The 12,768-nt window shown below is 37.2% G+C and overlaps 1 protein-coding gene across 1 annotated transcript in view; it reads right to left on the bottom strand.

The window, feature by feature from the left end:
• Nucleotides 1-12,768, bottom strand: part of Birc6 (baculoviral IAP repeat containing 6) — a 236,225-nt gene that overhangs the window by 86,846 nt on the left and 136,611 nt on the right. Inside the window, 2 exon segments of the mRNA XM_048804575.1 lie at nucleotides 1,370-2,150; nucleotides 3,240-3,461. Coding sequence (XP_048660532.1) covers nucleotides 1,370-2,150; nucleotides 3,240-3,461 — 1,003 coding nt within the window.

Raw genomic sequence — 12,768 nt, forward strand, 5'->3', positions numbered from 1 at the left:
CACCTGCTCCAGCCACCATCTGTTGATCCATCAGGTGATTGACTCACTGGGTGGATTACGGCTCTCATGATCCAGTCAGTTCTCCTCTGAACTGTCTTGCATTGTCTCAGACGTGAACTTTTGGGGATACCTCATATTCAAATCATAACCATGGTTTCTACCGCTGCTGATTGTAGATGGGGAGTCTATAGCCCTTGAGATACTGGTAGAAAACTGACATTTGTCCCCTACTTTCAAATAGGAACCTAACGCAAGGCAAGGAGCTCATTCATTCCCTCAGATGAAACTTTTTACTCCTTTTATTCAGTGTTTTTGGAAAATCTGGCATACCATGATTTCATTTCTTTCTGGGAAAGAGAGAGAGAGAGAGAGAGAGAGAGAGAGAGAGAGAGAGAGAGAGAGAGAGAGAGAGAATGTGTGTATGTGTGTGTGTGTGTTTGGAATATATAATCATAGGAGCTGGGATTGTGGCTCAGCGGTAGAGTGCTTGTCTAGAACATGTGAGGCCCTGGGTTTGATCTTCAGCACCAACTATAAGTAAACATTTTTTAAAAAAATCCTGGCAAAACATCCTTAAAGACAGGTATTACTAGCCCTGTTTTACATGTTAAACAACTTGTCCAAGGTCATAAAATCCAGAAACCTGCAGAATATGACAAATACCAACTTAGAATTTGCCTTGAAATAATTCTAGGTTTCAAGATTTTAGGTCCCTCAGGCTTAATACAATAAATCATCATTCACATTTTAATTTTTTATTCTGAGACAGGGTCTCACTAAATTGCTGAAGTTGGCCTTGAACTTGTCATTCAGCCTCCAGAGTTGACGAGATTAAAGGTCTGAGCTACAATGTCTGGCTATCTTTTTTATGTGATTTATCCAGAGCCTCCTATGTGAAACCTACTCTGAAGTCTATATAATGAAAAGCAAATTAACAGTTATAGAAATCTGGCTACACCAAAATACAATGTTTAAATGCAGATGTGGTAAACAATGATCACAGTAAAGTGTTAATCTTCTTCCAGCAGCTAAAATATTATTCTTTTGGTCTTGTTCTTTTCAACTGGGAGATTTGGAGGGGTGTTAAGATCTACATAAAGAATCCCTATGTATGAATTTCCCAATCACCTTATCATAATGAATAAATTATTTTTGAGACCATACATTTTGAGGGGGCAGAGAGGAGATATTGGTACTTCATTTTAATTATAGTTTAAATTCAAATCTTCAAATACCACTTATCTCAAGTTTACCATCATCTGGCCTTAATACATAACCCTCTCTATTTTATTCTTCTAGTGCAAAGTGATAGTATATTAAAATAACAGACAACCAAAACCTAACACAGTTCAAGTTCTTCTCCTCTTACCTGTGCCATAAGCTTTTGATTATTAGGATGGCATGAAATACACTGCAGAAAGAACGCAACAGTTGCATTCTCAATTGCAGTACGCTGTTGAGTTGTCAGTCCTGTTGCAGCAGCTGAAGAAGGAGAAGCTGATCTTGCATTGGTCTGTTGTGCACCTAAGCTGTGTCCTCCAGAAGTAGACCCAGAATGACACAATAAAAAAAGAAGTGCTGTCCACAGTGGATTGACTTCAGAACCACCAAGCCAATCTTTCATAATATGGCTATTGCCAACTTCTGTCAAAAACCTAAGAATAGGGGCAACCAGGTCTGCTGTGACAGGCATTTTATTACAATGCTGTGGAACATGATGCCGCCTGAGTTTATCCTGGGAAATATCTATTGACTGAGCAAGGCTTTCTGAGTAAGAAATGTGGCTAAAGCAAAAACTAGCCAGACTCCTCACAAGAAGAGAAGGCAAACCTGAGTCTAGTAACTGTTTGATAGCTTCTGGAGACTGAGAAGAAGCAGCAAGGGTTGCCAGATGTGATTCAGTTAGCGCAAGAGGTGCTTGTGCATTTTTAGAGTCATCTGTTAAAGATGAACTAAGGTCCTGCTTTTTGCTATCATCTGTCATGGACAGACTGTGGTGACACTGCACTGGAGGAGGGGTAATTCCCATCCAGCCCATAAGTAATGAAAAATAATTTGGGTGTATGTGACACATCGAGCAAAGTAGACTGTCGACAGCTTTCTTCAAAACCATGTTGCAGGGAAGAGACATGGACCAATTAAAAAGTAACCTAGGGAAATAAAAGATACCATATATTAATAATATAGTTATTTTATAAAGAAAAAATCCTTTATTTAAATATTTCTATTATAGACCAAATATACTGACAAAAAATATAGTTCATTTACACTTAACAATATGATACTATAGTGTGGGTGCTTACGATACATACATTTTTAAATAAATTAGATACACTGGATTTTGGTTAGACTTGTAAAATGAGTTCAGAAAACGAAGTGACTTATCTTAAATGGTTCTATCATTATCAATGTAATCTTAAAAAAAATCATGGGAAAAACAAAAAAAAATTATAAGAAATGTTTAGGTTATATATGACATTTAAGTGGTGTAAGTTCATGTTTACAAATCGAAAATTTAGTGAGGTTCACTAATTAATCATGGATTATGCCAACTGGTAGGGCCAAATATGAAGATAAAGAGATTAAAAAAACAAAGGCTTACCTTCTCTAAGCCTTCATGGAACTATTCAGAAATAAATACAATATTTTGCTACCAACTTACAGTTATCTATTAGTAAGTTTGGCAAAGCCTTAGCCAAGTATGATGAAGAAATATGAGTATATGAAAACTAGTTGTCAAAAGGACAATGTAGAAAGTAGTCTTTCAAAAATATGTAGCTATACTTTTCCTCCAAAATGGTACATTAATAAAGATAAAAGATCCTAATGGATAAATATGCAAAGGAGAACAGACACAATACTCTATGAAGACCTACCCAAAGCATTCTGATTTCAGGCAAGAAAAGCAGGCAGCATTGCTAATACATTTTCTTAAAACAAGAAGAAAATATGGGGGTGTAGATCAGTGGTACAGTGCGTTTCTAGCACACACAATGCCCCTGATTCTATTCCCTAGCAATGAAAAAAAAAAAAGTAGAATGTGCACCCGCCCGCGTACACACGCACACACACTCACACACACACAAATTAAACCTATGTGACATCCTATTTAAAACTGATTAGATTTATTACTTTCAAAGTATATTTATCCAAATAGACATGCAAAACACTGATTAATAATTGAAAACCTGAAGTAATCTAGTATTAGCAGGGGGGATTTTTTTAATCATCATACTTACTCAAAGAGTTCTCGGTCCAGCAGTGCTGGTAAATCATATTCTACCAACAGTTCATAACTATGCCAAAGAATTGCTGCTACACAGTGCAAATGAGAAGGAGACGGCATGAGAAGACCATATTCTATTGTTGAAGAGCTAGGGCATAAGTAGTTCATCCGGCCACTTCTCTTCATAGCAGCCACTCTTGCAGAATCACTGACCCATTTTAACAAGGCCTGAATTCTTCAAAGAAGAAAATGAATTCCAATAACTAATAATGCCACCACTAACATTTCATTAAATATAATTTTGGCATGTAGGCAAGGTATATATAAGAATATACTACTTGTTCTGAATCATTTTAATTTCAAATGGGAGGAACTAAGCAAGTAGGATGTAGTTGTTCCAGTTTTCCAATAACATTACCAATTTTAAATAAAGCATTATTTGAATTAATAGTATTTAAATTAAATAATACTATTATTTAATAAAGCTCAGTAAATAAAGTATTTTTTACCTCTTACCTTACCTATAAACAATATGTTTAAATGTCTAAAATTACGGAATATACATCTTAACAAACTCCTCTAAATTTTCTGTCCTCTTACAGCAAATTTACACTAGATACAGCAGTGATCTGAGGATACTTCTTTATTGTGCAGGATCTAATCAAAACCAGCATGTTTACTAGAAGCAGTCACCCACCCTCACTCATTCTGACAATGGAATATGTCCTCAAACACATACTGTGGCAAATGTCACTTACTCCCAATCCCCTAAGGCTGCAGATCAGTAAAACACATCAAAGTATGAATCACTGGCTAAGAACAAAACACTTTTTTTTAGAGAGAGAGAGAAATTTTTAATATTTATTTTTTAGTTTTAGGTGGACACAACATCTTCATTTTATTTGTATGTGGTGCTAAGGATTGAACCCAGCGCCCCGCGCGTGCCAGGCCAGCACACTACCGCTTGAGCCACATCCCCAGCCCAAGAACAAAACACTTTTAAAAGAAACAATACACTCGCGCTCGCCTCGCCGACCGCCATTTCACATCCTGTAAAGAAGGCGGGGGGAGCCGCGGAGACAATTTTTCACAAGGGAAAATACACTTACTTGAATCACTCCTGCAAGGTAGGCGGGCCTGCGACCCTCCGGCAGAAGNCTGACCAATCTAATGCTGACAGCAAATTAATGTCAAATCATTCCTTTTTTATTTAACCATATTTAATTTTGATACTTGTATTAGTTTCTTACGACTGCCATTATAAAGTTCCTTAGACTTGACAACAGAAAATTATTTCCTCATGATTCTGAAAGCCAGAAGTCCAAGATAAGTTTCTTCTGAGATGTTCCATATAGTGACATCTCTTAATTCCTGGGGTCTCCATTCTAACTTCAGCTTCGCCTTCACAGCTTCATGTATTACTCTCTCAGAAGCTGCCCTCTCTTCTTGACTTGCAGGTAGCCACTGCAATGGTCTGAATGCTTATTTCCTCCAACCCCATTCTTTTGTTAAAATCTGATCCCAAGGTAATGGTATTAGGAAATTGAGCCTTTGCAGGTGATTATTTCAAGAGGGTGAAGCCATCATGAATAGCACTCTTATAAAAGAGACCTCAGAGAGACTCCTCATCCTTTCTTCCATGTGAGGGGAAAAAACAAGAGGTTCCATCTGTAAGGAAACAGGTCCCCAGCAGGTACCAAATCTGCTGGTACCTTGATCTTGGACTTCCCAAAATTGTGAGAAATAAATGTTGTTCATAAGCCAAACACTTTATGGTATTTTGTTACAGCAATTTGAACTAAGATAGTTGCCTTCTTTTTTCCTCCCATGTTGTCTGGTCTGTGTTGTCTGTGTCCTCACTTTCTCTTATAGGACACAAGTCCTATTGGGTTATGGCCACCCCAATGACCTCATTTAACTTAATTACTATTTATTTATTTGTTTATTTATTTAATGTGGTGCTAAGGATTGAACCCAGTGTTTCACGCATGTGAAGCAAGCACTCTACCACTGAGCTACAACCCCAGTCCTTAATTACTTTTTTAAAGGCGAATAATGTCATATATTGAGATAATAGAGGGCTTCAACATATAAATGGGGGGGGGATGCCTCAGCCCCTAATAATGCATATGTGGCATAAATCATGTGATATCAAGTAAAGAGTAACCAACATTATAGAGTTTTTACTATGTGTGAAACTCTGTTCACAGCACTTTACACATATTTGTTTTGTCCATAAGAGATAGGTAACATTTGTATTCCCATTTGTAACAGAGATTAAGTAATTTGTCCAGGGTTACATAACTAGTAAGTGGTACAATGGGATATGAAGCCATGTAGCCTAACTCTAAAGTCTGTATCTTATCCACTATATTACACTGCCTCTCTCAAAAAGAAGAGACAACCAATATGGACCAAAGAAATGGAAAACACAGTAATTTATCTTTAAGGTAAAATTATTATTAACCTGAAAAATCTATGTATATACTTACATGGATGTATCTGTACCAATTTTTTTTTTTTTAATTTTGAGACAGAATCTTAAGTTTCTGAGGCTGACCTCCAACTTGCAATCCTCCTGTCCCAGCTTCCTGAGTCACTGGGGTTACAGGTGTGTTCCACCATGCCTGGCTACTATGCTTTATTATTGCACATGCTAATACTATACTTTATGAGTCCTTAAAAATGGAAAATTGTAATTATGTTTCCAGCATTCTACTTTAAGTAGTAAAGAGTCAATGAAGACAAGGTATTTTTCTTCTAAAAATTAGAAAATAGTACCCACAATGAAGTATTAATATTTAAAGACCTAGGATATAAATGCCTACTTCTGGCTTTTCTCCTAAGCAGATATCACTCCCGCCTCAGCTCATTTTACTGAGGCAGGAAAAGGAGCCAAATTCCATGTCTATGAGATATTGGGCTCAGAGGTAACAATTCGCTCCTTCCAGTCATTGCACTAACCCTTCAAAAGCAAGAGCTTGGACTCAGAGGTGACTAGGAAGTGAAATTGTAAATCCTTCCCCCATTTTCTCCCAGAATCTCCAAACAGTGACAAAGAAAACTGTAAACCCCTCCCCCTCTACAGAGATTGGTATGCGAGGCAAGTTAGTTGAATATCAGACAGGGTACCTCAGCTCACATAGGGTTTAAACTGAAAGGAAGGAAGAGAGGGAGGAAATTTGAGGTTAGGAACACTGCTATGGTACTCTGTCTTTGCCAGTCATTTTCGTATGTCCACAGAGCCTCTGCCTTCAAGAGGCTTACAGTTTGGTAACTGTATACATTTACAAAAATGAGATAATGAGAATTTACAGAGAACTCATAGTCAAGTTCTAGGCAAAAATAATCAGATAAGAAAATGTTGAGTTAAGAATTGCTGGTCAGGATATACCTGAACAGAGTTATCAAGACAAACTCCATGAAGAAAAGGTCAATTTTGAGATTGGCCTGGAAAGATAGATGGCTGGGTGGAGAGAAGCAAGGCATTTTAGAGAGATGATTAAACACCAGCTGGGGCAAGAAGGCAGGAATGAGAGAAAATCATATGGAAACAATGAATAGACAGACATTATCTCTGGAACAGACAGATTTGGGGAAGTAATAGGATATACTTTATGAATGGATAGAGTAGGATCAGATTACTCATACAAATGTAGCTTCAAGCTGAAGACCAGCATGAGTAGTCTTAACTCAATTGCTCAGTGAAACTCTCAATTTTCTAAACATGCTTGTAAGGAGCATCTCTCAGCAAAATTGAGTGTTTTTACTTAGTAGAATGTTTTTGTTAAGGCTGCTCAGACTGCAACATACTCTGGACCACTGCCCCTAATTCTCGATTCAGAGTTGGTGGCATGCTTCATTGAGCTGGGAGCTTGAGCGGGCATTAGCCCTGGTCTTCACTCAGGCCTGGCTGGAGGCCTTGGAACACGCTTAAGTGGTTCTATGAGGTTGAGTGAATCAGTGGAGAGTGCCCCTGCCTTATGATGGCATGCAGCCTCAGAAATGGGGCCGATTCTTGAAAGAATGAAATATGCATTCTCTGTCAGAATGTTATATACCTTAAGAGGGAAGAGTGAGAACCCATGTTGACTTGTGGCAGTAGAAAGAAGCTTTGTACTCTCGCAGACCTTTATTTGAATTCTGACTCTCCTGTATGACTTTAAGCAAATTGCTAAAAGCTGGTGTTTGGTTTGTGGTACTGGGGATGGAACCCCAAGATGCTTTTACTCAGCTATACCCACCCCCTGCCGGCCTTTTCTGTTTTATTTTTGAGACACGGTCTCACTAAATTGTTAAGGCTGGTCTGGAACTTGCAACCCTCCTACCTCAGCCTCCTGAGTTGCTGGGATTACAGGCATGTGCCACCATGCTCAGCCTGTTTTACTTTTTAATCTGTGAAATAACCCAGTAATCAGTTAGTTTTAACTTTCTTTCTTCCTTTTTGCAATTTTTCTCTGTTCTCGACAGTCTTGAGGAATGTCTTTTCCTGATTGTAAAATGCTCTCCACTCTTGAGGAGCTGAAAACTCTCATGTCTAAGATGCCTGTAGATCCTGAAGAAAACTTGGGGTGTGGGGGACCAACCTTGCACATGACGGAGTCACACTCCACAGCTGGGTGCTGAGGCTCTCAATCGCAGAAATGTGGCAGAGCTTTCCCCACCCTTCTTGGGTTCCAGGGACAGTGTCTCGTGCATGGGTGTGTCTTGCTACAGCCCCACCACACAGGGGTAGATGGAGTGTCCCTGCACTCCTCCCCAACCATGTGTTTATTTCCTCAGGGTAGGATTTCAAATCCATCAGAGCCAGTCCTTACAATAGTACACAGTTCAATACAGCTCAGAGTTCTTAGAAATCATAAGAATTCATGGATCAACCACTCCTACTTTGTATTAAGTTGAAGGCAAGAAATAATAAGCTAAATCCATTAATTATATGGTCTAACGCATATATACATTAAAGTTACATGTGACAAAGCATTTTATGGGTTCAGAAACAGTTGAGAAAGGCCATAAACTATCATATTACTAAATTGTTACCATTTCTAATGTTCAAAGCTCCCACTACAGGTTCATCTTTAGAAGTTGGCTTAGAAATTACAGTGTGTTCTCAGTAATTTGAGAGTACCCATCGTGCTTGCAGCTAAGAAGTGCATGGGATTTGCTGGTTAGTTATTTTGCCTATTTTTGAATCCTAAAAAAAACTACCTCATGAAAACAGGATGGGCCTTGTGGAGATTATATTCCATTTGGGAGGTACATTGTTCTTATCCCCCTTGCCTTTCATTTCTAAGCACATTTGCTCCTCTCTGAAGCAGAGGAGACATTTGAGCAGCTGCACAAAGCAGCTGTAGCATCTTGTGTCATCTGCTCCCCTGCTTTGTAGACTTTGTCCCCATCCTCTGCTCCCAGTTGTTCTGCTCTTTCTAAATGGCCCACTGCCCTTTTCTGCCCAGTTCCCCACCTGGGTACCTGCACTACTCCTATAGTGATTTCAGGGGATTTTGCCTGGTATCCTCTTGCTTACATTATTTTGATAACAAGATCATTAGTGAAAACATTTGTGTCTTATGAAAAAAAAATGGCATGAAAAAAAGATCTATCGATAACATAAAGCTGCTTGCTGCTGCCTCCCCAAGTTCTGCTTGTTATTTTTGATGGTACACTACCATATCAGTACAATGTATAGCTATAATTTTCCATTTACACACAGAGGCCAGATGATGATGACTTTTTGAGCAGAAGCCCTCCACAGGATTATTTTGAAAGACATTATTTGTTCATGCTATGCACAGTAAACCACCATCCCAGAGGCATTTCGTATAACTTCCCAGAGTGCTTAGGTACTGGTTGAGCCACTCCCCATTCTCCTCTCAGTGCACAATAAACTGTGAGAATCAGTAGCTATGGAATCCGTTTTCTTTTTCTTTTTCCTTGTTATTTTTTTTTTGAATGTGCACTTGAGCATATGCATCTCTAAAGTAGAATATAGGAAACAGTGAAGGATACGTTCCTCTGCACAATATGTTAAAGGAATTTGCATTTTGTGGTTTTTTAGGGACGAGCCAGCTCATTTTGACCGTTTCTTTTAATGTTGTTTGATTTTGTACACTTAGAAAATGGCTTTGCATTCTTTTTCTCTATTTGAAAAGGCTATTATGTTGTTTTAAAACATACATATTTTAGGCTTTCAGTAATATATTATCCAAATACTCATTTAAAACCAAGTTTTATTTACTATATTTGATTTAAAACATATTAATATGTACCAAGTATAGAAAGCAGGTAAAAACAAATTATATGTTTTATTTTACTATATTGGCAACAGAGTAGTCTGCATATATATATATATATATGTGTGTGTGTGTGTGTGTGTGTGTGTGTGTGTATGTGTATATATATATATATATATATATATAAAATCTTCTACCACTGCTCTCCAAAAATAATTTGGGGTTTACAGAATCTAAATGGCACCCGCCAGAATTGCCAATAATACCTTCATTTTTCACTAACTGTACTCTCCTTTCACCCCCTCAAGATCTTTAAACAAATGGAGCTGATATTTCAGCAGCACAATTTCCACAATAAAAAACAAAAGTGAAACAAAAGAAAGGAAGAATATGTTAATTTTTTTCAGAATATGTAAGAGGATAGATATTAGTCTCTACAGCACATAAGTATACAGGCAAAGTATACCTAAAATAAGGCAATATGCATGTGCCAAACTGGGCTTGTGGGTGTGGTGTATGAACGTGCCTAATTGCCCATTTCCTCATACAAGTACTGCAGTTTCACTACCTAGAGGTAAATATATTAATTTATTAAATGGAAAGAAACCCCACTAGACTGCCTTCTTAGATATCACAATATGCAAATATGCAATAAGTATATCTTTGCTTAGAAGTGTAAAAATAATGTGCTGGAAATGTGAATTAACTAGATCTGACAGTACATATTTCATGAGGAATAGATAAGAAATTAGAACAACTGAACCTCATTTGACCTGGGTCAATTGTAAAAACAAAGAATCATAGAAGCTCCACAATCCAAATCTTATTATTAGAAGCATAAAATCCCTTTTGGAACATCCTTTTTCTTTTATGTGGGTGGGGGGTGGGTACCAAGGATTGAACTCAGAGGCACTGACCACCGAGCCACATCCCCAGCCCTATTTTGTATTTTATTTAGAGACAGGGTCTCACTTAGTTCCTTAGTGCCTCACTTTTGCTGATGCTAGCCTTGAACTCGCAATTCTCCTGTCTCAGTCTCCTGAGCCACTGGAATTACAGGCATGTGCTGCCAAACTCTGCTCCCTTTTGTAGCATCCTAGTGAAGTTGCCATTCTGCCTTTGGTTTATTTATTTATTTATTTTAATTTTTTACTTTTTTTAAATTTTGATTTGTTATATATGACAACAGAATGCATTACAATTCATATTACACATACAGAGCACAATTTTTCATATCTCTGGTTGTACACAAAGTAGAGCCACATCCTTTGTGTCTTCTTACATATACTTAGGGTAATGATGACCATCTGCCTTTGTTTTAAATACCTATTATGTAGTGCAGTGTAGGGATACTCAATACTTAACAACACAACTTACCTCAAGTTCTTCTTATTCAGGGAAAATACACTTACTTTTTCTTCTTCTTCTTTTTTGTAACCAGGGATTGAACCCAGGGATGCTTAATCACCAAGCCACATTCCCAGACCCCCCCTTTTTTTTTAATTTGGAGATAGGGTCTTACTAAGTTGCTTAGGGCCTTGCTAAATTGCTAAGCCAGCTTAGAACTTGAGATCCTCCTGCCTCAGCCTCCTCAGTCACTGGGATTACAGGTATGCATAGCACCCCTCAAAATATACTTACACTTAACTTATATATTTATTTGGTTCTTACTCTTCCCCTCCAACCTGCACATCATAAATCTAATCCTGTCAATAATCTTTTGAATATTTGAAGACATTCATCATGTCTTATAACTAAGCCATCACTAACAAAGATTTATCCCCTAAGCCAATCCGAGCTAGGTTCTTTATCCCTCCCTGACACTCAACAACTGAAAGAGCATCATTATCCCTAGAGTGGATTGATGGTGTTGCTTCTCAGATGAAAAACCTAAGATGTAGTTGAGCTGAGTTGATGGGTTACTACTGAAGACATTGGAGCTCAAGAGAAGTCCTAACCCTAGGGCTCAGGAAAGAGCCCTAAGTCTTAATTTATATGGGTGGCAGCAATAGCAGAGACTGTGATGTTTCACCTGTGCCAAAACCCAAAAACTTTGATTCATGTCATTGACATTTAACTGAGCCTGTGATTTTGGATTTGAGCCTTGAGCTCTATTCTTTTGTTAACCCTGGTCAGTTGCTCACGGGTGGTCAATTCTACTCACTGATCCAGAGGTCTTTCTGTAATATACAAAGGCACTTACTGCTTTTCCACCTAGAAAGATGCTCTCCATCCCTCTAGCCTCAGCTTAATGTCATCTCTCCAGGAACCCTTCTCTGACTCCCAGTGCCCCTCACCCCAGACTGGCCTGTCACTCACTTCTATTGTGGCACTTACTCCACTGTCTTTTAGTTACCTGTTTATTTGTCTCTACTGTAATAAAAGTGCTTAAAGCTAAGAAAAAAAAAAATAAATAAATAAAAAAATAAATAAAAGAAACAATACTTTAGAGTTTGTATAAAAAAAAAAACTAAAAAAAAAAAGTTATGATTTATTGTCCAATTATTAAAATACTACATTTGTATCTGATTTTCTAGTGTAGACCACAAAATTCAAAATTCATTGCTTTAGATTAAAAGAAATGAGGGCAGAGGGCACATCATATTGCTTAATATTCTCTCTCTCTCTCTTTCTCTCCTAAAGGACTGAAAGGTAAGACTCTTAAATGCTTAATTGTTTATGACAGGACATAAAGATTATTTGGAGAAAGAGAAGGAAGATGAGATAATTAGGGACAAGTGATAATTTCTTATTCCAGGGATTTCATCAATCTTGGCATTAATGTTAGTTCTAAAGGCTAAGCAATCATGCTTTGATAAATACGTGGAGAAAATTAAGTTTAATTTTCTATTTATGATAAAACTAAAATTTAAAAACTAAGCAATTTAGTTCTAAGAGAATTCAAGCAACCTATCTGGAAAAATAAGTACTCATTTTTAAAATATATTTTGTGTTTAAAATATATTTTAACTCTACTAACTAAATTTGGCAAAAAAAAAAAATAATTGTTATTTACTAGGTAAAAAAACTAATTGCAATCATTTACAATGTAAAATACTTATCATACAGTTTTATATAAAGTAAAACACTTAGGGGAAAAACTACCCTGCTTAATATTTTGAAGACACCATGCTAAAAATATATTTACAATGTTAAAAACGAAAATTTAAATTTTTCTAATCAAGAGAATGTGCAATTAATTGGGCAAAACTAAGTGACTACTATTACACTATTTATGAGTAAATATTAATCATCTTTCCCTGAATGCCTGCACTATTAAGCACTTCATTGCATACACCCAAATTGACA

Source organism: Marmota marmota, unplaced genomic scaffold, assembly GCF_001458135.2.
Source record: "Marmota marmota marmota unplaced genomic scaffold, marMar, whole genome shotgun sequence".
In the NCBI taxonomy this organism is placed as follows: Eukaryota; Metazoa; Chordata; class Mammalia; order Rodentia; family Sciuridae; genus Marmota; species Marmota marmota.